This window comes from Lepidochelys kempii, chromosome 8, assembly GCF_965140285.1.
Source record: "Lepidochelys kempii isolate rLepKem1 chromosome 8, rLepKem1.hap1, whole genome shotgun sequence".
Classification (NCBI taxonomy): domain Eukaryota; kingdom Metazoa; phylum Chordata; order Testudines; family Cheloniidae; genus Lepidochelys; species Lepidochelys kempii.
This window is the reverse complement of record NC_136387.1, coordinates 73,182,765-73,207,424: the sequence shown is the minus strand read 5'-3', so window position 1 is coordinate 73,207,424 and position 24,660 is coordinate 73,182,765. Positions and strand designations below refer to the sequence as shown.

Genomic DNA, 24,660 nt, shown 5'->3' with positions numbered 1-24,660 from the left:
CAACTTAACCTAAATTGATAGAAGGTACTTGTAAATTGAAACAAAAGCATCCACACAAGGGGGTTGCATGGATTTAACTAAGTCCATACAATTTTCTTGTGTAGATAAGACCTTTGAATACCTATGCTACCACCAAATATATAGACATCTGTTTGAATGGGGGGAGAAATGTTTTCCATAGAAGAGGCAACGCACCTTACTAATAATGACTAAGGGGTTAGGAACAAAAGGGAAAAGATAAGTTCTCTCAGAGTAAACATGGAATTAGAGTCTAGTAATGCAAAAAGTAGATGGAGCTTCTGACACTCCAAATTACTCTTAAAAAAATCAAATAATGCTTTTGGAGCACCAAAACTGTGGTGTTGTTTTTTTTCAAAAAAAAAATTCTTACAAACAATAGTACAGTAACAAATATCTTTGACAACTGTTACAATGCCAAATGAGATAATAAAACAAAATCAAGAGACATCTCTACCCAGTTCAGTTGGACCTAGTGTAGCATGCTTATCAAGGCATAGCAGTAACATCGCTCCTTCATGAGGAAAACGTTTTGGGTTTTGTTTTGTTTGAGTATTTCAATCTGATAAAGACTACCTGCCTCAGCAGAGGGCAGATAGATAGTGACAAGTATCAAAATTTAAGGAAAAAACGAATGTTTGCCATGTGCATGAATATTTTTAGAAAGGTGTGACAAAACTGGGTCACTAAAGTCAAAAAGATCAATCAAGCAACTGATGAACAAAGCCCATTCTCAAAACACAAGTAGTTTTGGGAAAGGATCACCTGGACCTTAGTAGAGCCATTTCTTCCTGATCTTCTGGAACTTTACATGAAGGGAAGACCTACTATAGAACCTCAGAGTTACGAACGCCTCAGGAATGGAGGGTATTCATAACTGTGAAATGTTTGTAATTCTGAACAAAACATTTGTAACTGAAAACATTATGGTTGTTCTTTCAAAAGTTTACAACTGAACACTGACTTAATACAGCTTTGAAACTTTACTATGCAGAAGAAAAGTGCTGCTTTCCCTTTACTTTTTTGTAGTTTATGTTTAACACAGTATGGCTTTTTTTTTTTGGGGGGGGGGGGGAATCTCTGCCACTGCTGCTGCCTGATTGCATACTTCTGGTTCCAAATGAGGTGTGCGCTTGACTGGTCATGTTCATAACTCTGAGGTTCTACTGTACTTCACACACAAGAGTCCTATTAGGAAATAAGCTGCAAGTCTGGCTGCACTATAATATCTTGTGTTTGATCTCTGCATTAAGGACAAAATTCTGAGAACAGATGCCCAGTGCTACAAAAAGAGAAATTAACTCCATTCTAAAATCCTTTATGTTGGTGTTGAGTTGACAGATGTTACTGGGTGAAGCCACAAGACAGGATAGAAATCAACCGTAAATTGCATACGGAGGGAATCTTTTTGGAAAGACAATCCTATTGAAGAAAGCAGAGAAACCAGTTCATTACTCAGATAACAAGGACTCAGCAAGGTGAAACATTTCAGTCTCTATGGAAATGGGTTCCACGGTTTTATTTACTATTTTAGTATTATGGACTGCTGTCAGACATTCATGGGGCCCAGTAGTTTAAGTAAGTTGATGACAATAAGTGAAAGAAAGAACACAAAGCTTCTTTACTACTCCATGTACATAATCCACAACTTGTAAAATTATTTTTCTTTTAACAGCTAAGAACCTCAATCAAGCAGAAAGGCATTATTTCTAATTAACATGCTCAAATATTTTACACATTTTTACTGTAACCTTACTAGACAAACAATTCTAGAAATCTAAAAGAAAGTCCTGGAAATAGGCATCTGCTTAGCCAGATTCCCCCAGGTTTGTAACTAAACATAAGTATGTTAAAAAGTCAATAGATATCAAGGAAGAAAATTATATTTTGGATGTTTTGTAAAATCCTCTACATATTTTTGGGCTAGTCTTTAGTGGAATCATTGGGTGCATGTTTATTTTACACTTGACTATAAATCAGTATGAAACAGCATATTAGAATCTGTTAAGTCTGATGCTGGATTTGGTATTTTACAAACAGGTGAAACTACCAGTTATGAAGTAAGCAACATGGTTTAGAGTTATTAGAAATTCTTTGAGGGGGTCAACAAACATGTGGACAAGGGGGATCCAGTGAACATAGTGTACTTAGATTTCCAGAAAGCCTTTGACAAGGTCCCTCACCAAAGGCTCTTATATAAATTAAGTTGTCATAGGATAAGAGGGAAGATCCTTTCACGGCTTGAGAACTGGTTAAAAGACAGGGAACAAAGGGTAGAATAAATGGTAAATTTTCAGAGAGGTAACTAATGGTGTTCCCCAAAGGTCAGTCCTAGGACCAATCCTATTCAACTTATTCATAAATGATCTGGAGAAAGGGGTAAACAGTGAGGTGGCAAAGTTTGCAGATGACACTAAACTGCTCAAGATAGTCAAGACCAAAGCAAACTGTGAAGAACTTCAAAAAGATCTCATAGAACTATGTGATTGGGCAACAAAATGGCAAATTACATTTATCCACATTAAATTTCAAGTAATGCACATTGGAAAAAATAACCCCAATTATACATACAATATGATGGGGGCTAATTTAGCTACAACGAATCAGGAGAAAGATCTTGGAGTCATCGTGGATAGTTCTCTGAAGACGTCCACACAGTGTGCAGCGGCAGTCAAAAAAGCAAACGGGATATTATGAATCATTAAAAAAAGGAATCGAGAATAAGACAGAGAATCTCTTATTGCCCTGATATAAATCCATGGTATGCCCACATCTTGAATACCACATACAGATGTGCAGGGTCCTGCACTTAGGACGGAAGAACCCAATGCACAGCTACAGACTAGGGACCGAATGGCTAGGCAGCAGTTCTGCAGAAAAGGACCTAGGGGTGACAGTGGACGAGAAGCTGGATATGAGTCAGCAGTGTGCCCTTGTTGCCAAGAAGGCCAATGGCATTTTGGGATGTATAAGTAGGGGCATAGCGAGCAGATCGAGGGACGTGATCGTTCCCCTCTATTCGACATTGGTGAGGCCTCATCTGGAGTACTGTGTCCAGTTTTGGGCCCCACACTTCAAGAAGGATGTGGATAAATTGGAGAGAGTCCAGCGAAGGGCAACAAAAATGATTAGGGGACTGGAACACATGAGTTATGAGGAGAGGCTGAGGGAGCTGGGATTGTTTAGCCTGCAGAAGAGAAGAATGAGGGGGGATTTGATAGCTGCTTTCAACTACCTGAAAGGGGGTTCCAAAGAGGATGGCTCTAGACTGTTCTCAGTGGTAGCAGATGACAGAACGAGGAGTAATGGTCTCAAGTTGCAGTGGGGGAGGTTTAGATTGGATATTAGGAAAAACTTTTTCACTAAGAGGGTGGTGAAACACTGGAATGCGTTACCTAGGGAGGTGGTAGAATCTCCTTCCTTAGAGGTTTTTAAGGTCAGGCTTGACAAAGCCCTGGCTGGGATGATTTAACTGGGAATTGGTCCTGCTTTGAGCAGGGGGTTGGACTAGATGACCTTCTGGGGTCCCTTCCAACCCTGATATTCTATGATTCTAAGTCTCACAGGAAGGCATAGATTCATAAAATTTAAGGCTAAAAGGGACAATTAGATCATCTAGTCTGACCTTCTGTATAACATGGAACATAGCCTGTAGGGGTTGCTGGATGAAATTCTAAGAGTAAGTTACCCAATAATAAGGCTGTGACCTCTTCTAAAAAGACACCCAGTCTTGATTTGAAGACATCAAGAGATGGAGAATCCACCACTGCACTTGATAGTTTGTTTTAATGGTTCATCACACCCTCTGCTAAAAATTGTGCCTTTGTTTCCATTTGAATTTGTCTGGCTCTAATTTTCAGGCATTGGCTGTTGTTAACCCTTAGCCTGCTAAATTAAAGACCCCTTTAACATAGTCAATGGCAGAACGAGAAGTAAAAACCTGACAGCCAGTCTTGTGCCTTAATGACAGACTCATAGGCTTGCTATAGAGAAATCTAGGGAAGGAATCATCTGGTGAGACTCCTTAGACTAGCTGAACATGTTCAGTATGTTTTTAAAATGTCCTGGACATGCTACATTATGGATGCACTGCATTATACCCAACCGAAGCTAGCAGTGAAGTAGCCCGTCATCTTGTAAATGACAAAAGAACATCTTAAAAAGAGCACATAGATATTTCATATTCTCACTGACAGTTTGGATAGCCTCCCTAGGCACTGACTTTAAAACCAAAAACAAAAAAACAACACTGCAAGAAATGAACAATTTATGCACAACATCATCATCATTGTCTTTATTTTTATATTCAGCTACTACTTCAGTATAACTCAGGGTGATAAATAGCTCATGCTAATTACTTAAAAATCCATTACATTTGAACTCTTATACCCGATGCAAACACCATTTCAAATGTTCTCATTGTGTTGCCTACCTGATTCATGACCATTATCTTTGAAAACTCGTCGCGAACGGGGGAAGTCCCGGATGACTGGAAAAAGGCTAATGTAGTGCCAATCTTTAAAAAAGGGAAGAAGGAGGATCCTGGGAACTACAGGCCAGTCAGCCTCACCTCTTCCAGTCCCCGGAAAAATCATGGAGCAGGTCCTCAAAGAATCAATCCTGAAGGACTTACATGAGAGGAAAGTGATCAGGAACAGTCAGCATGGATTCACCAAGGGCAAGCCATGCCTGACTAATCTAATCGCCTTCTACAATGAGATTACTGGTTCTGTGGATGAAGGGAAAGCAGTGGATGTATTGTTTCTTGACTTTAGCAAAGCTTTTGACGCTGTCTCCCACAGTATTCTTGTCAGCAAGTTAAAGAAGTATGGGCTGGATGAATGCACTATAAGGTGGGTAGAAAGCTGGCTAGATTGTCGGGCTCAACGGGTAGTGATCAATGGCTCCATGTCTAGTTGGCAGCCGGTGTCAAGTGGAGTGCCCCAGGGGTTGGTCCTCGGGCCGGTTTTGTTCAATATCTTCATAAATGATCTCGAGGATGGTGTGGATTGCACTCTCAGCAAATTTGCGGATCATACTAAACTGGGAGGAGTGGTAGATATGCTGGAGGGCAGGGATAGGATACAGAGGGACCTAGACAAATTGGAGGATTGGGCCAAAAGAAATCTGATGTGGTTCAATAAGGACAAGTGCAGGGTCCTGTACTTAGGACGGAAAAACCCAATGCACAGCTACAGACTAGGGACCGAATGGCTAGGCAGCAGTTCTGCAGAAAAGGACCTAGGGGTGACAGTGGACGAGAAGCTGGATATGAGTCAGCAGTGTGCCCTTGTTGCCAAGAAAGCCAAAGGCATTTTGGGATGTATAAGTAGGGGCATAGCAAGCAGATCGAGGGACGTGATCGTTCCCCTCTATTCGACATTGGTGAGGCCTCATCTGGAGTACTGTGTCCAGTTTTGGGCCCCACACTACAAGAAGGATGTGGATAAATTGGAGAGAGTCCAGCGAAAGGCAACAAAAATGATTAGGGGTCTGAAACACATGACTTATGAGGAGAGGCTGAGGGAACTGGGAATGTTTAGTCTGTAGAAGAGAGAATGAGGGGGGATTTGATAGCTGCTTTCAACTACCTGAGAGGTGGTTCCAGAGAGGATGGTTCTAGACTATTCTCAGTGGTAGCAGATGACAGAACAAGGAGTAATGGTCTCAAGTTGCAGTGGGGGAAGTTTAGGTTGGATATTAGGAAAAACTTTTTCACTAGGAGGGTGGTGAAACACTGGAATGCGTTACCTAGGGAGGTGGTAGAATCTCCTTCCTTAGAAGTTTTTAAGGTCAGGCTTGACAAAGCCCTGGCTGGGATGATTTAATTGGGGATTGGTCCTGCTTTGAGCAGGGGGTTGGACTAGATGACCTCCTGAGGTCCCTTCCAACCCTGATATTCTATGATTCTATGATTCTATGTGGTCCGCTCATCTCAAAAAAGATATACTGGCATTAGAAAAGGTTCAGAAAAGGGCAACTAAAATGATTAGGGGTTTGGAACAGGTCCCATATGACAAGAGATTAAAGAGGCTAGGACTTCTCAGCTTGCCTGAGGAGGTTGTGAAGGCTAGGACTATAACAGGGTTTAAAAGAGAACTGGATAAATTCATGGAGAATAAGTCCATTAATGGCTATTAACCAGGATGTGTAAGGAATGGTGTCCCTAGCCTCTGTTTCTGAGAAGGTGGAGATGGATGGCAGGAGGGAGATCACTTGATCATTACCTGTTAGTGTCACTCCCTTTGGGGCACCTGACATTGGCCACTGTCGGTAGACAGGACATGGGCTGGATGGACCTTTGGTTTGACCCAGTATAGCCATTCTTATGTTTTTATGTTGTGTTAGTAGTGTACTTTGTGTTGAAAAGATTTTTGCCTGTGCCAAAACAATTTCTCAGCTCTGAATACTATCATTTAAGATTTGATATAATGGGATACTAATAAAAGCATCTTTCACAGTGCAGAATAATGGAACAGAGATAACAACCAAATCAAAAACAACAGAAGAAAACCAGTGAAACAATGCTCAAAGGTCTAAGGATGTACAGAAGCAGCTATGCTACTAATGTTAGAACTGTTTTAATATCAAAAAATAGGTACTTTGGGAGGTATTTTCACACACATTTCGTAAACAGATTTAAATCACTATCAAAAGGAGAAGAAATTGCTGAATTAATATTATCTGTACCATGTGTCTCTGCCATGACTGTAGTACTGCAGGAACGTATTTTATTGTGGCTTCGGTGCCACCAGAGCATGCCTTTTTGCATTAGGCAATGAGATTAATGTGATGGTGGCAATCCTGAAATGCTTTACTTCCCCAGGAGACTAATGGAAACTAAAACCCCAGCAGCAGTAGCTGCTGCAGCCGCAGCCTCACCCTCCCTAGTCCTCCTTTGTGCCTCTCTTCTACCCACCCCCTTTTGGCTGGAGCAGCAGAGGAGACAATGAGCATTCTGTGCACAGCGCCCACGCGATTGGCTGGTCTCTCCTCAGTACCCCATGATGTAATGTGATTGGAATGTATCAGAGCTTGAGCTGGAATTATTTGGGGGGGATTTCTCATCTGTTTCCCAGACCAAAGGGTTCACTAATTAACATGGAGACAAATACCACCCAGCTCCTCCACCACCTTTCACACAGTCTGTTTGTATGCAAATCTAATGGAGAGAGTTAAAATCCTAAAAGCTACAAAGGTGAATCAGGAATTTCATCCCCTTAGCAAGTTGCAGACTAGAAAGCTACGGGAGGGACAGTATATGCAAGAGTGGAAAGGGCGTGTGTGGGGAGGAGGGGGGAGAAGAAGCTAGTAATACATGAAGGGATAAGCATGGTTGTGGTGGGGGGCACTAGCAGTGATGCAGCCTGGTAGAAGGAATGAGTCGCAATGTTGGGGGAGAAGGAAGATGTAGTGGGAAGTGCTGGCATATTACACATTGATACAAACAGACACATACTACATAAGTCGGCTGCTCCTAGGAAACTCTAGGAGGGAACATTAACTTTGAAAACACCGTATTCCTCAGCGTGACAACGACGTTTACTGACTAGACCAATATGCCCCAAGTGGTCGGGCAGAGTCAGGCATTTGACCAGTCCTTAATTTGTTCCAGAGCTTGGCAGTTCATAGCCCAGGCACCTCCGGGCTTGGCAGTTCATAGCCCAGGCACCTCCGGGCTTGTCGCATCACTTGTGAAAGTAAAACAATTGCTTAAGCCCTGGTACTTAATTGCTTGAGCTCCAGGCCCCCTTCGTTACAAATTAAGCCCTGCGCTTACCCCCGGGGGAGGGGAGGGGAGGGGAGGGGGAGCGCTGGGCTGGCAGAAAGCTCAGCAGGAGGCTGCCCTGGCGAGGCGCACCTCAGTCACGCCACAAACGCCAGCAAGGAGCCAGGCTCCAGCCACGCAGCCCGGAGCATCCCTCGCTCTCCCCGCTGCGGCCACCGTCTCTGGGGCGGGGTGGGTCACGGCCTCGCGGAGCGGAGACCAGAGGGACGCCCGCACCCCGATGGGCTGCCTGGCCAGTACAACAGGAGCCTCATCCTCCTTTGTCTGGCGCGCCCCGCAAGGCTGCGCGGAGGGAGCCCGGCGCCAGACGGTGGGCGAGGGCCGGGCCGCGAGGCGCGGCGACCGCTGCCCGGCACCCCTGCCCGGGCGGAGGGAGCGAGGGGCGGCGATCACAGGCGGGCAGACCAGGGGCCGCGAGGAGTGACTCCGCGCCCGGGAGACAACGACGGATCCTGCCCCCACGAGCGGGAAGAGCGCGCCGGCGGGCGGGCGAGCGGGCCGGCGGGCGAGCTAGCGAGGAGCCCGAGCCCGCCCCCGCCCCCAAGGGGGCGCCCGGCCCCACCGCGCCCGCGCGGACGAGGCCAGGGCGCGCGGGCCGGACCCCTACCTTGTTCTTGACCTCGGCGGAGAGCCCGTACGAGGGGCCCTTGTTGAAGTGAGTCATGGCGGCTGCGGAGGGTCCGTGTCCCCGGCGGGTGGCGGCCGCTCCCTGCGCTCTGCTCGCCGCTCCTGCTGGGGCTGCTGCGGGGAAAGTCCGGCCCGGCCGCGGCGGAAAGTTCTAGTCCCTCCCCCGGCCGCGGCCCCGCGGCCCCCCGCGCGCAGCCCCCACCCCCGCCGCCGCCGCCATTGGAGCAGCCCGCGGGCCAATCCGGAGGCCGGACGGGGGGCTTGGGTGGGGAGCGGGAGGGGCGCGGGGTAGGTGAGGGCGCGTGGGGCACCGCGGGAGACGCTGGCAGGCGGGGGTGGGTCAGGGACTGGGTGCAGCTGGGGGAGGTGCAGCGTGGGCACCTGCTGGAGAGAGGGCAGCGCCGGGGAGCAGGGGGATTGGGAACGGGACGGCAGGGGGAGCGCGGGGAGGTGGCAGGTTGGGAGCTGGTAACAGGAGAGCGGTCTGCTCGGCAGCTTTGCCAAGCCTGGGGGAAACGTCAACAGGAAAGAATCTGCAGCCGCTCAAACCTTGCAGCAGCAGCATTATGGAAAAATCATTTCAGTGCCCTGGAACCTTGCTGTGGAATCTGAAGCGGCCACTAATTTTTAACACATGCTACATCTATCTACAGAGAGAGAAAGAGACTTACTAATCAAATCGGAAATCATAGTCTGCTGTCTGAGATCACTCTCTTTGATGAGACCCCAGAAAGTCTTCAAGGGATATAAAGCTACAAGGGAGGAGTAATAGGAGCCTTAATTCTGTTATCTTCTGCCAAACTCCTTGTACCTCTCACCACCATGACAAATCTTGGCTATTTCAAAAGACCTACCAAATGCCTCACTCTCCTAAGCAAACCATTTCACATCTGGAATTATGATGATTGCTATATGTCACTACCTGTATTTTGCCAGTTCTATTCTGCTGAGCCATTGCAATATTTCACAGCTACATATGCAACTAACATTGTTGGCAGCCCACCAACTGTATGTAAAAGGAATAGAAATAATGACTAAGGACCTACACAGTCACAGTTCAACATCTCTGTATTCATGGATTTGTGAAGAAGTGAGTGTGCAATACTAGTCATGGGATTCATGAGTATTGCACACCCCATCCTCTCAGGAGCAACCTGACAAGGTCCCCATCTCTGATGAGTAACCTGACTCCCCAAGTTGCCAACCTTACTACAACCTCTCCAGCAAACAACCTCATTCCCACCTTTCCAGTTCCTGAACCACCATAGCCCTCCTAAGTAGAAATTCCTCTCTCCCCATCCCCCAGTTGCTAATAGGTTGAAAAGTCCCAACACAACAAGAGGAAAATGTCAAAAAAAGCACAAAAGAATTGAGAAAATTTGAAAAGAAAGAGAGTGATATTTTGCAGTTTGGGTGACATCATGACCAAAGAGATAAGCCCTTACTCCTGACTACAAAAACCTGGGCTTCTAACTATTAAATTAAAAGAATAATTCCACTGGCTGAGCCATTGGAGGAGACCCTAGTAGGTGTTATATGCCATCCAAAATAGGACAGTGGTACCAAATTAAAAGGACATAAACCATTACACAAGCACTACTAGTCACTCACAAAACCAAAATATTTTTACACTCTGTAACTATGGCATCTTGAAACTTCAATAAGTGAATTCACACTCAAGTAAAACTTTAGAAGCAGGTGAGACAGAGTTGAAGAGGAAGAACAACTGCAATGAGATTAAGAAAGAATAAGAATTTGGGGAGTTTCAGAGGTGAACATGCCCCTGCACAGAGTGCAGTGCTTATGGTATTGCACGATTCAGCGCACATAACATTCACCGATGTCACTCCTTGTTCAGCTTAATGCAGTGAGGTAAGCATTCAGCTGTTCACCCTACAGTGTTAGCATTAGTCAGTCACATGACTAAATTCACTGTGCAGAATATTTACCCCAATAATAGACTTCCATTTCTTCTTCTTATGTAGCATCTCCATTACTGGAGGTGTGCAACGAGGGGAGCGCATTCCGTACAATCCTTTGCTAATCTCTTTGTGGATGAGTAGTCCTTTTGATCCACCCAGGATACCACATTGGCTATTCAAAACCTTTTTCTGCCTTGTATCTTTCTGCCATCTTCTTCACAGCTCTTAAAATCTATAATATAAATATCAAATTAAACACATTTCAGATTTAATAAGTTAGAAAATGTCAGTCAAAAGGTGAATACTTAACGGTACACCTTGGTGCATAAAGGTTTGCAGGGTTGGGCCCAAAGGCAGTAGCCCAGGCTGAGGCATTTTCTGTTTGATTTCTGGCAAGACAGACTGGTTTGTGTTGGGTCTTGTGTTGTAAATATGGCATTATAAACAGAAATAAACGCTGGTCCAAGTCCTATTGAAATCAATGGGAATCTTTCAGTAAAGTTTCAGCTGTAGCTGGATCAGGCCATAAGAGTCTTGAGAGAGAGAATGGGTAGCCAAAAAGATTTTTTTGTTGTGGTGTCATGAACCAGCTGAACCTAAACCACTGCACAACTCTATAAAGCCTCTATGGAAAACAGCCGGAGTTGTTCATAATTAAAGGAAAGCAGAACTCATCTCTGCTACGTATCAGACAAATTACCCCTTCAGACATGTTAGAGAGACTGTACTGTAGATGAGAAGGGAGAGAACTGAAGAATGGGGAAGGGAAATGATGACTTAGGTCAAGGATAAGGTAGGTCAGTTAATTTTTTGGACATTGATTTTGGGATGACTGGTTTTCAGGCACCTCAAGGGACAAATTACCAAGGGTTTGATTCAATACCCATTTAAGTCAGTGGAAATGTTTCCATTAACTTCAACTAAAGTTGAATTAGGCCCTTCTGTAACAATGCTCTCAACCATCCTTTCTAGACTCAAAAATGGTTGCGGGAATCCATGACATTTAAAATGACATTTAAAACTTTTCTCATGAGTTGCTATGCAAATTTCTTATTTAATGCGTAAATAAGACAAACATTTTCATGTTGGACATCAAATTGTAGATCAATCAAATTGTCCTTGATTTTGTGATCAGTAGTGTACTTATGCCTCATGGGAAACTTTGGAAAACACTGTATTAAGAACCTCATAAACCTATAAATCCATCCAGAGTGGTACAAACCAGCTGATGCATACTGCGGAATCTGGCTCATTATATGTAAATCTCTTATATTTTGATCATTTGTCTACATTCTTTATTACTATGGCTATTTGTGTGAGGAAAGGATTTGTACAAAGTAAAAGTTATTCTCCACATGAACTCATAATCCTCTTTGTGACATCATAATTATTTCTTCAGCAACTATTTGTAAAGTCATAAAGAGATTCCTGACCCCAACTGGGAAGTAGCAGGTGGGCTCAACTCTGAATGTCTGCTTTAGAAGTCCTGTGAATGAGTTGTCTGAGGGTGTAGAACCAGGAGAGTGGGGTAGTCTAATGCCAGGAAACTGGGTGTGAGGAGGGGCTATGGTTGTTCCTGCCCCACCCATAACCACCACAATGTTTTCTGCCCTCACAATATCTTGTGGAGGCAAGAGAAGAACCTGGCTATTTTTCTGCCCCTGTGTGCATGTGTTGGAGTGCGTCGGCTAGAGCAGATTCCAAAGGACTGCTGCAGTGCATGAGCACAGACCAGCTGCTGGGCAACAGGAAGAGCTCTCCTCTGTCCATTTTCTTTCACTCAGCCAGCTGCAATGGCTGAATGAGCCAGGGAGGTGTGCAGGGACTGCACAGGGATGACACAGTGTATGCTCCCAGCTGGCTGGGAGAAGTGGATGGTCATATGACTCCCTGACCCAGCTCCATCCCACCTTCCAGCCACTGTAGGTCCTGGCAGAGACACCTGGCCCAGGAGAGGGGCAGGAACATGTGTGCCTACTGGTGGGATGAGGGACAGGGCACTGGCATCTGACTGAGGGGCCGGGGGCTGTTGGCATACAGGATGCTAGTTGCTGATGGAAGGGTGAAGGACTGGGCACCAGTGGCTGAGGAACTGCCATAGGATCGGTATTAAGACTGCTGTGATGTCCTTTCCCAGCCCGGAGCTTACTTCTCCACACTCCCAAGTTTCAGTAGCTCCCCTCCCTCTCCCTCTCCATTTACAGCAAGCTTCTGCTCCCCACTGCCTTGTGCTGAACTATTACAGACTGCTGGAGGCCCCTTGCCATATGCGAATACTGCCTTTGATTAGTTAGCTTGTTTTTCTTTGCCATTTTTGGGAACTATGACTACCCTGGAAGGGGTAGATTCCTGTGGGCCTCCTCCGGAGGGCAGAGTCTCCCAGGCCCTAAACCTGTGCTGATGACTACCTGGGTATGGAAGATTGGAGGCTGGGAACTCATACTCCCCAAGATAGGCAACGGGAAGCGGGGGAAGAGCTCTGGGAGGAAGACAGACCTGTAATACCCTCTCTAGAGTAGGAGCCTGGCTGAGAATGGAACCCGGTCATATGCTACAGATGGACCGAGTCCCCCCGATTGAAAAGTGGACTGGACCCCCAGTGATTGCCTCAAGACACTTTCTGGTAGCCTACCGAGGACATTAGCCCAAACTTCATCTTATCAGAAGCAGAAGGAAGGTAAGCCTGTGGTATGTTTGAGCTTCTTCATTTGTTTTTCCGTTCCTCATTTTCTTTTTTCTTGAACCTCAGAAGAGAGAAACTCCAGCAGAATCCAGCCAGAGAGCTGAGTTTCCATCCCAGATCTGTATGATAAGGGGTTTAATATAAGATGATGTCACACCCCAAGGATGTGTGATAGAGGGAGAAAGACCATGACAAACTCCATTGAGCTCAGTAGCCTTTCTCCAGGGATGAACTAACCCCATGTTTCGGGGAGAATCCCAGCTGTAGAAAATGTTTCACAAGGTATTAGTGCTGTTATTTTAGGCCCCAATCCTGCAAAGACTTATGCACATGCTTAATTTTAAGCACATGAATAAACCCATTGAATTCAATGCAAGATTGGGGCCTGTGGGTCTGTCCCCAACAAATTTTGGGATTACTTGCCCGTCAACACAAATTAAGAATAAATGTTAGTATGCAGCAATATAATAAGCATAGAAAAAGGATAAAATCTTTACAAAATAATCAGACATGAAGCTTTATAGTACCAGAACCCATGCTTTCACCTGGTTACTTAATTTATCTGAACTAATTTTGAAAATGTCTTTAATATTTCTCCAGACAAGTCTGTATAATTTCTGTTGATGTGTTACCTAAAAATCTGTTACAATTTTCCAAGCATATAATTTAGTATAATGTGATCATTAGTTTCACAATTCCTTGGTGCATACAGTCTCAGCAATAAATGCCCTCTGTGCCATAATTAAACATACCCTACTGTGTGTATGGTGCTGTATCTCTCTGAACTACTTTAACAGATTTCTCTCATCTTCTCATCCCATAAGAGTTTCTCTTGCCTTGTAGAACAATTATTAATGCTATAAAGTGTTTGTATCACACTCATCTTTCTTTCTAGCAGATTGTAGAAGATAGATTTTCTTGGTAATCATGAATACCTCGTAAACTAGACATAATGATATTTACTAGCATTTCAAAATCATCATCAAGAAAACCTAAGCAAAAAAGACACCATACACTGAAATACAAAGGGCCAAATTCAGACTCAAATTCAGCCTGATTTTGTAACTACCTTCAATGGCATTGGACTCACATCTTGTGAGTGAATTCCTGTACATGGAGCCTATTTGTGCTCTATTGAAGACAATGGCAAAACTCACATAGACTTTGGTGTAGGACAAGGGCCATGATATGACAATAGAATAATAAAATACAAATTAAGGTCCCTATTTAGGAAGGATGCATGGTCTTCGCTGTTTTTTCTGAATTGAGGCATAAGGTCTTGATCGTACAAAGACTTACCTGTGTGCACATGAGTAAATCAATTGATTCAATGGAATTATTCATGTGTGTAAGTCTTTGCGGGAATGAGGCCTAAGTGAAAATAAAACTACATTTACCCCAAACTTGAAAGACTTATCTACATCAGCATTCACAGTTCAGTGCTTTGTTTGTTTTCCCCCGACATTGATTCCAGTACATAAGATGTTTCTTTGTCCTGATTTCTCTTACTTCCTGCATGGTTGATGGAAAATGGTAGTTTTTATGGATAAATAAGTCATAATTCTTTTAAACTGTTTTTTAATGTAAAAAGACAACTTATGGCACAAGTCTAGTTTATTCTTAAATTATGAGACAACAGTTGCCTTCCTTTGAAAGATGATACTGTAGCTACATATCCACTAGCAGCAATGTAACCAGAGCTGGCATAGTGGGTGCCAGAGAGGTTTCAATCAATCAAAAAGGAAAAAACAAAATAACAAATGTAGAAACACACATGCGCAGACAATCTGACTCAGAAGTGGGGAACAGTTCAGACTGATTGTGTTCAGAGTACATGAAAAGTGACAGAGTGAGTCCCTTTCTTCTGACAGGTTTCAGAGTAACAGCCGTGTTAGTCTGTATTCGCAAAAATCTGTATTCGCAAAAATGCCCTGTGATGGTGTCCCCTGAATAGATATGTGGGCACAATTGGCAATGGGCTTTGTTGCAAGGATAAGTTCCTGGGTTAGTGGTTCTATTGTGTGGTATGTGATTGTTGGTGAGTATTTGCTTCAGGTTGCGGGGCTGTCTGTAGGCAAGGACTGGCCTGTCTCCCAAGATTTGTGAGAGTGTTGGGTCATCCTTTAGGATAAGTTGTAGATCCTTAATAATGCGTTGGAGGGGTTTTAGTTGGGGGCTGAAGGTGACGGCTAGTGGCGTTCTGTTATTTTCTTTGTTAGGCCTGTCCTGTAGTAGCATACCACACAACAGAACCACTAACCCAGGCACTTATCCTTGCAACAAAGCCCGTTGCCAATTGTGCCCACATATCTATTCAGGGGACACCATCACAGGGCCTAATAACATCAGCCACACTATCAGAGGCTCGTTCACCTGTACATCCACCAATGTGATATATGCCATCATGTGCCAGCAATGCCCCTCTGCCATGTACATTGGTCAAACTGGACAGTCTCTACGTAAAAGAATAAATGGACACAAATCAGATGTCAAGAATTATAACATTCATAAACCAGTCGGAGAACACTTCAATCTCTCTGGTCACGCAATCACAGACATGAAGGTCGCTATCTTAAAACAAAAAAACTTCAAATCCAGACTCCAGCGAGAAACTGCTGAATTGGAATTCATTTGCAAATTGGATACTATTAATTTAGGCTTAAATAGAGACTGGGAGTGGCTAAGTCATTATGCAAGGTAACCTGTTTCCTCTTGTTTTTTCCTACCCCCCCCCCCCAGATGTTCTGGTTTAACTTGGATTTAAACTTGAAGAGTGGTCAGTTTGGATGAGCTATTACCAGCAGGAGAGTGAGTTTGTGTGTGTATGGGGGTGGGGGGGATGTGAGAAAACCTGGATTTGTGCAGGAAATAGCCCAACTTGATTGTCATGCACATTGTGTAAAGAGTTGTCACTTTGGATGGGCTATCACCAGCAGGAGAGTGAATTTGTGTGGGGGGGTGGAGGGTGTGAAAACCTGGATTTGTGCTGGAAATGGCCCACCTGATGATCACTTTAGATAAGCTATTACCAGCAGGACAGTGGGGTGGGAGGAGGTATTGTTTCATATTCTCTGTGTATATATAAAGTCTGCTGCAGTTTCCACGATATGCATCTGATGAAGTGAGCTGTAGCTCACGAAAGCTAATGCTCTAATAAATTGGTTAGTCTCTAAGGTGCCACAAGTACTCCTTTCCTTTCTTCTGAGTTATTTTTAACTAGACAAAACCAATAAACAGGAAAAAATAGTAATAGCTTAGATTTTATCATTTGTAACATAATCAAAATCTGTCTAAAATGTTTTAAAAAAACAAACAAAAAAACCTTCCACTGCCTCAAAACATAATAATCATAGTAAGCAGGTTCATGAGTTTGTCACAGAAGGATAGTTCTCCAAAGGTCGGTGGACAGCGGGAACCATCACATTATAAACTTAGGAACAACAAACTAAAAGGAAGAGAAGCTATTTAAAAGTCCAAAGGAGTTAGTTTTGCTCTCTTCAGAAAAAGAGAGGTTTCAGAGTAACAGCCGTGTTAGTCTGTATTCGCAAAAAGAAAAGGAGTACTTGTGGCACCTTAGAGACTAACCAATTTATTAGAGCATAAGCTTTCGTGAGCTACAGCTCACTTCCTCAGATGCATATCGTGGAAACTGCAGCAGGCTTTATATATACACAGAGAATATGAAACAATACCTCCTCCCACCCCACTGTCCTGCTGGTAATAGCTTATCTAAAGTGATCATCAGGTGGGCCATTTCCAGCACAAATCCAGGTTTTCTCACCCTCCACCCCTCCCCACAAATTCACTCTCCTGCAGGTGATAGCCCATCCAAAGTGACAACTCTTTACACAATGTGCATGACAATCAAGTTGGGCTATTTCCTGCACAAATCCAGGTTTTCTCACATCCCCCCCACCCCCATACACACACAAACTCACTCTCCTGCTGGTAATAGCTCATCCAAACTGACCACTCTTCAAGTTTAAATCCAAGTTAAACCAGAACATCTGGGGGAGGGGGTAGGAAAAAACAAGAGGAAACAGGCTACCTTGCATAATGACTTAGCCACTCCCAGTCTCTATTTAAGCCTAAATTAATAGTATCCAATTTGCAAATGAATTCCAATTCAGCAGTTTCTCGCTGGAGTCTGGATTTGAACATTTAAGGACCTAGACATGCTGCATAGCATACTTCATGATTCGCTTGCCCCATCATACTTCTCTTTCAGTTAATCTAACTCCTCTTCTAGCAAATTGCAGTGTGAGAAGAAGTTGTAAATATTGACTTTGAATCCCTTTAAAAAGAGAGGGAAAATATTTTTTCCAAGAGACCACAGACACTCAGCATATTCAATATAGTTCTGAAAAGACTATAATGCCATCCATTGGTGAGGTTTTGTCATTTGGAAGGGCTAAAAACCCATATTCTTTTGGATTCAGTCTTATTATTTTTATTTGGCTCAAGCCAATGAAATAAATTCAGTGAAGGAGATATAGGTGTAATATAAATGGATGCTCTTATCTGTGTGCCATAAGTAATGTCCAATAGATATAAAATACAGTTGTTGGCCTGTGAAATCTTCCAGCTTTGTTTTCATGGAGGACACAAAAAAAGGAATGTCATACATGAGCGGAATAGAACCTAGTTTTCAGACCCAACAATCTCCAACCTCAGAAATCATATTAAAAGGTCAGATCAGTTCATCTGTGCTGAATAAAATGGAATTTAGTCTGCTCAAGTGTCAAAAAGAAAAGGCGGTAACAAGAGAGACACATCACAGAGGTTAAAAAAAAGTCTTAATTTAAGCAATAATTGTTGATAGAGTTATTTTCTGGGGGGGATTAACTGCCAGGAAGTATGTGATGGAGGTCGTTACAGCTGTTAAAAAGTGTGACAATGTAAAAAATCTATGTAACTAGCAGATCTGCACAATCTTCTAAACAAGACGTTTCTTTTAACTGGAAAAGAGCAGTACAGTAATCCACTGGAAAGTAGGACTTCATTCTTAAAATTCCATTTGGGTTGTAATTCCAAAGTGACTGTAGGAGCTTTTAAGTAGATGTTCTGTACAAATGCACATATTCTTAATTAGACATAGGGCCTGAGCCTGCTCTCGTGGAAAATAATAGAACTTTTGCCATCGATTGCAATAGGAGCAGGCTCATGGTGTCCTCAGTTGGCCCTAATTAACCTCACACTGAGAAGGCAAAAATTATAATTCATTATTTTTTTAAATGTATTTACCACTGTGATTACATGACTGTGACAAACAATCCTGGATTTCAACTGGAATGAGTATACCATAAATAGAAATATGTGGTCTTGAACAAATGTAGCCCGGATGATGTCAGCATTTGCTTTGTCTCTTTTCACAGGCTGTTCCTAAAGTAGAGGGAAAGTTTACACATTTGGAATTTCTAAAGCCACAGGATACTCTCATCTTTCATTTTGATATCAAAGCCACTTAACTAACTTTCAAAGATCCAATTTCATTGCTAAGATTAAAATTAGAGTTAATTATTTAGGATATGTAGCCTGTACAAATTGCAGTTATTTTAAATTGTTTAATTGTTGTATGTTTCTAGTATTGACTAGAATGTATCTAAAAGCAACAATAAAGTACATGTGCTTTTTTCTGACGAGAATAATTGTCTGGAAGGTGCCTCATAGTACCTGTTTATCCACAGATCAGTTGTTTCCCCACTCAGCCCTGTTCTGGCGGGTCTACTCAAAGGGTGGAGGCAGTTTAGGTTCCATGGCTTCTACAGTCATTGGCATCCTACATTTGCTGAGACTGCAAAAAAGGTTAATTTGCTGCCTAATGTAGTGATAGTTCTGTTGTATCACTCGGTCTCCAGTAGGAAATGGACTGAGGCTACTACATGGCCCCTCACAGTCAAGACTGAAAAGAAATTAGACACAATTCAGCTGAAGCGTCTCCAAATGATGGAAGACATCAAATGGTACAAATTAAAATCAAAGGAAGAGATCCATGTTCTAACTAAACAGGTCCCGCAGACTCAGTGGTCCCCCAGTGTTCCCTACAGTGATATGGTCATCTGCTCCAAATGCCTACCAACTTCCCTGGGAGAATCATCTTTGACTTTGACCCAGTTAAAGCAGGATGGAAAAGAGCATCTCCCTCGCCTGCCACCCCAGAAGAGCGAAAACACAATTGGATGGCATCAAAAGCTATCTATCCCTCACAGGCATTCTACTTCATAAAGTGCCAGATTTGATTTGGCTCAGGACAGAACATCACAGAGGTACATAACAGGTTTGGTGGTCTCTATGCCATCCAACTGACAGCATAACATAAGCTACCAAAGGCCATCAGATGGTAATAACTTCTAGTCAGCACCAAACTGGGCTTGATTTGAACAGGTGATTTAGGCCCAGTTCAGGAAAGCATCCCTGTTCAGGAAAGCAATTAAGCACATGCTTAAGTCCCACTGAAGTCACTGAAACTTAAGTCCAGACTTAAAGTTAAGCATGTGTATCACTCTGTGACTGCTCCCTTTAAGATGGAGTGGGGTCCAGTGCATCTGTGGCTGGTCAGCTGTCTCCCAATTGGGCTTAAGAGAAGGCACCTGGACCATATAAAGGGGCTCCCTGTGAACAAACCATGAGAGAATCAAGTAAGATAGTTGAGATACTTGAGAACAGCAGTGAGAAAGAAAGAGCTGCCAGAAGTCTTGAAGGACAACAGTAACTGTGAGCTGCTTGTGATGAGTTCTGAGGGAAAATGTTAGGAGGATAGGCTAGATCTTGGGAATGCTGCTGTGTTGCAGGAAGGCTTGTGTAGAGGCCTCTAAGAATGCGGGGAAGAACCAGCATGGTCAGCGAAAGCATAGCCCAGAAGATGGGGGTTGACTCCAGAGGGAGCATCCCCAGAGTAGGGGTAGGACTTACAGGCAAGAAGGCTGAGGGTGCGATGCTGCAGAGAGTCCTCTTGTGGGAGATCTGACATGGGGCTTCAGGAGACAGCTCATGGGAGAGATGTGACTCCTGGAACTCTCAGGTAGATAGGTTGGAGGGTGTGGCCTGTTAGGATATAGATATTCAGGCCTGTCTGTAAAGGCCTATACTTTAAGAATTTAGGTGTATTCTTATCACTTGGCTAGTTATAGAGGTACAAAAGAAAGAATCAAAATCACTGTCTGCCGGTGTAAGGGCCTTCTCTTACTGTGACAGTCTGAGGCCCTGTTCTTAGGCTAAGGCCTTTGGCTAAGCAACAGAGGCAGCCATAAACTGGGAATTGAACGGTCACATCCTCACATTCCAAACTAGTCACATTGAAATAAGGTGCTATTGGGCTGTTAGGAATACAATCCTGTTCTGATAATGCCTATCACCTCCAGAGAAAGGGAAGTGCCTAGAAAATGTAAAAGGAAACTTAGTTTGATAGCATCCTGTCTGGCAAGAACTCACTTATCAATAGCTGGGATGTGAAATCCTCACTTCTGTATTGTTTTGTCATTATAGTTCCCACTTTGCTATTGTTTGTCTGTATAATCTCTGTCTGTTTTGGTGATTGTTTCTGTCTATTGTATAATTAATTTTGCTGGGTGTAAACTATTTAAGGTGGTGGGATATAATTGGTTACATAATCATGCTACAATATGTTAGGATTGGTTAGTTAAATTTCAGGAAAATGATTGGTTAAGGTATAGCAAAGCAGAACTCAAGTTTTACTATATAGTCTGCAGTCAATCAGGAAGTAGGGGGGTGGGCATGCGGGTGGGGGAAATGGGAACAGGGAATGGGGGTAAGGAAATTGGAATCATGTTGTGCTAAAAGGGGAAATGGGAACAGGGAATGGGGCTGGGGAAATTGGAATCATGTTTGGCTAAGGGCAGGAATGGGAACAGGGACACAGGTGTAAGGCTCTGTGTTGTCAGAGCTGGGAAGGAGGATACTAAGGAAGGAAACTGGAATCATGCTTGCTGGAAGTTCACCCCAGTAAACATCGAATTGTTTGCACCTTTGGACTTCGGGTATTGTTGCTCTCTGTTCATGCGAGAAGGACCAGGGAAGGAAGCGGGTGAAGGAATAAGCCCCCTAACATGGCCCTGGGACAGAATAGTTAATAACTTGTGGGTGGCCTGAGAATGGTGACCTTTGAATGGGATTGAAGAGCTGCTGCATTGTAATTTTGTTTTACTTTAGTGTTTTGGAAAGAACTGTTTTTACCAAAAGGGATTTGTGGACTATGGCTATCTATGCAAATCAAAGGGTTTGAATTTATTTCTGAGACATGCAATATTCTTTGTACAGGCTGATGAAGGGGAAACTGAGGTAGGTCATGTTTGTGCTGCTGAGGTTGGCTGCAGAAGAATGCCTATGTCAGGGTTTCCCTGTAACAATGTGCATAAGTGCTATTCTGAATCAGAGCCTTAGAGGGAAGAGTCTCTCATCCCATCACAAATCCTTCAAACAATACAGTTCCCAACTCCAACCCCCCATTAATAGGTAATTCAATATCTGAGATTTAAGTTTAACAACTGATGTTTTGTAATTGGATGCAAACCATTCAGATGGGATCAAAATTATGTCATATAGTTAATTCTTTCATCTTTAAATTGGATATCCAGTGTAAAATAATTCTATAAAGAAACCATAATTCCTTATAGCTGCCACTTAAAATCAGCAAATCAGTTCCTTGATGGTCTAAATTACAGGAAGTTGAAAGATGCTGAGAATAGAGGGATGTTCTCTGATCACATTTAAGCCTTCTCTGCACCTGTTTACTGAAAGCACATTACTTTTGGCGAAGAAACTTAAAATGGGCGTCTAGTTACGTTGCATTGCAAGTTGCATAAAGAAAGGTGTAATGCTAGTGAAAAGGGAGCTACATGTGAAAAATACTATTAGGATTAGGAAAGAAACCACATTTTTCTTTTTCCTTAGCTTGCCAAAAAAATTGCGTGGCTTGTATTGATTTAAAAGGGACTTACCTCACTTAAAGGTGGCAGTCCAAAAACTCTGAGGGAAAACTTTCTAGTAACTACTCGTTTAATGTTTTCAATTCTTATTCCTTTTTTTTCCCCCTGTGAACTCACATGTTGGTCTTGAGGCGATGAAGGTATTTCAACAATAAAGGAGTGAATGCACAAGGGATGAAATTCTCACTGGGGCTTATGTGAGATTGAACTGCTGCATAGGATAAAAAGCTGAATTTCACCCATGATGAGTGAATGGATGAGATGAAGTAGCAGCATTTGCCTCTGACTCAGTCAGGTTTGCTACAGTCCTGCTGGAAATCCTATACCAGGGTGGCCAACCTGAGCCTGAGAAGGATCTAGAATTTACCAATGTACATTGCCAAAGAGCCACAGTAATATGTCAGCAGCCCCCCATCAGCTCCAGCCCCCAGCGCCTCCCACCCACCGGCAGCCCCACCAGTCAGCGCCTCCCACTTGCCGCAATCAGCTGTTTCGCATGCGCAGGAGGCTCCGGGGCCGGGGGGGGGGGGAGAAGGACAGGGAGGAGTGAGGGCATGGCAGGCTTGGGGGAAGGGATGGAGTGGGGGCAGAGCAGGGGGAGTGAGCACCACCCGGCACATTGGAAAGTTAGCATCTATAGCTCCAGACCCACAGACAGCGCCTATGCAAGGAGCCGCAATATTAACTTCTGAAGAGCCACATGCAGCTCCGGAGCCACAGGTTGGCCACCTTTGTCCTATACAGTACAGACTCAGCTATTCAAATCTCAAAAGAGATTGAGTCTGTTTGGATAAATAAATTTTCAGATAATCAACAGAAGTTTCAATTTATGTAATAGATGTTGGAGGGCATGATCCAAATTTGGATCACAGAGATTTAAGAATAATTGATCTGATAATTTAGGTTACAGTGTAGTACAGAATCCTGAGTGATTTAACTACTGCATCTCAGATTGTTTAACTTGCAACTATTGTGCTTGTATTCAGTCCCGAGTTACCAGAAAAGTACACTGGCAGCATTGTAATTGCATTGTTTTTCACTCTTTATTTGTTTAGGGATAGATTTCAAAAAAAGGTATTCAGGTGCCTAAAGATACAGATAGGTGCCTAGAGTGGGATCCACAAATGGGACATAGGTGTTGCAATGCTGAGTATCATGGCACCTAGAGAATCCAGGAACACATGGCAATCCACAAAGCCAAGTTAGGTGCCTAGACTCCCTATACAATGAATGAGGACAGGTAGGAATCTTAGACTATGATCCACAAAAGCCAGCAAGCTAGACATGTAGCCACCGAACCTAGCCAATGAGAGTTGCTGATAAGAGGGATAGGCTCCTAAATCCAGGCTGCAGGGAGACGCCTAGCTCTGCTTAGTGATTCACAAACAGGAACTAGCCGCCTAGAGTCAGATAGCTTACGTGCCTAAAGTGTTTCTTGTGGGAATGAATTGGGTGCCTGCCTTGCTCCACACAAAATGGCTGGAGGAAGTGGTGGTGCTACTCCTCATCTAACAACTTTTTGCCCAGTGGTTACAGGACCCATCTGGGCATAGGAGACCCAGGGTGAATTGCCTCCCTGTCCCACCCTGCTCTACCAGAGGGGAAGAGAGGATTTAAACAGGGATCTACCACCTCTCAGAGTTTTTCAGTCACTGAGCTATGAAATATTCTGATCTGGGGCTCCCTCAATCTCTCCTGTTGAAGCTGTTACACACTGGTTAAATAAAGAGTGGTTGGAGCAGGGGGACTAGACCCGGGGTCTCTGACTTCCCAGGTGGGTGCTCTCACCACTAGACTACAGAGTCAGTCTCTCTGGATTGTGGGACTGGCTGAGAGTGAGGCTATCTTTGGTATGTGCTGTATACTAGCTGTGTTTGTGTTTGTCTTGTTTTGTTAATTGCTGTTTCTCTCCTGTTTTTCTTTGGGGAGGAGGGAAGTGTGTTGGGCTTCTTCATGGGGTCCACTTCAGGTGGGTTTAGTGATTTGCAAGCATGGGGTTCAGTGTGTACCTGCTGTCTCTCAAGCTATGGAGGATGTGTTGCTGAATGTAAGCAAAGTTATTGGCTGTGCTAATATAAATCTGACTCTCAAATGAGCAAATCTATAGGGATGATTTTTCCTGGCCCAGGAGCAGTTTGTGAATTGTTTGGTACAGAAGGGGCTCTGGGGCAAGGAGTTTTCTTTTCCAGTTTTACCCTTGTTTACTTCTGCTACTGAAAGAGGTCTTTTCCAATTCCCCCCTTCACAATGAGACACAAATGTCTGCTCTCCCATGTTATGAGAAGGCAGTTTCTGCTGTTCAGGGATGATTCATTAAGCTGCAAGAACCCAAATGTGAGGCATGTTATGTCATTCTGGTGCCAGGTTTACGTGGTTTTCAATAACCCTGAACAGCCCTTGAAACTGGAAGTAAAGGACCTCATGGATGTGGTGGATAATACAGAGCTATCTCTGAAAACCTTAAATATTTCTTGTGTGGTGACCCTGGTCACTTGAGTGGTTTCTAACTATGTACTACTGGCTCTGGGGTATCTGGTAAGAATGTGGGATCCCAGGGTAGCGGGGTAGGAGGCTGGGACATCAAGGGACCAGCAGGAGACAGAGCCTACATCTGCACTGCCAGATTCTATCCCTGCCCCATGCCTTATGTGGTCTGCCATTATCCAGGGAGCAGCA

General features: G+C 43.7%; 1 protein-coding gene across 1 annotated transcript in view; it reads right to left on the bottom strand.

Annotated features, from left to right (window-relative positions):
• Window positions 1–8,629, bottom strand: part of CNN3 (calponin 3) — a 53,542-nt gene extending 44,913 nt beyond the window's left edge. Inside the window, exon 1 of the mRNA XM_073356995.2 lies at window positions 8,415–8,629. Within this exon, the coding sequence (XP_073213096.1) occupies window positions 8,415–8,471 (57 nt within the window). The 5' untranslated portion in view covers window positions 8,472–8,629. The remainder of the gene's footprint in view (window positions 1–8,414) is intronic.
• Between the last annotated feature and the right edge of the window lie 16,031 nt (window positions 8,630–24,660).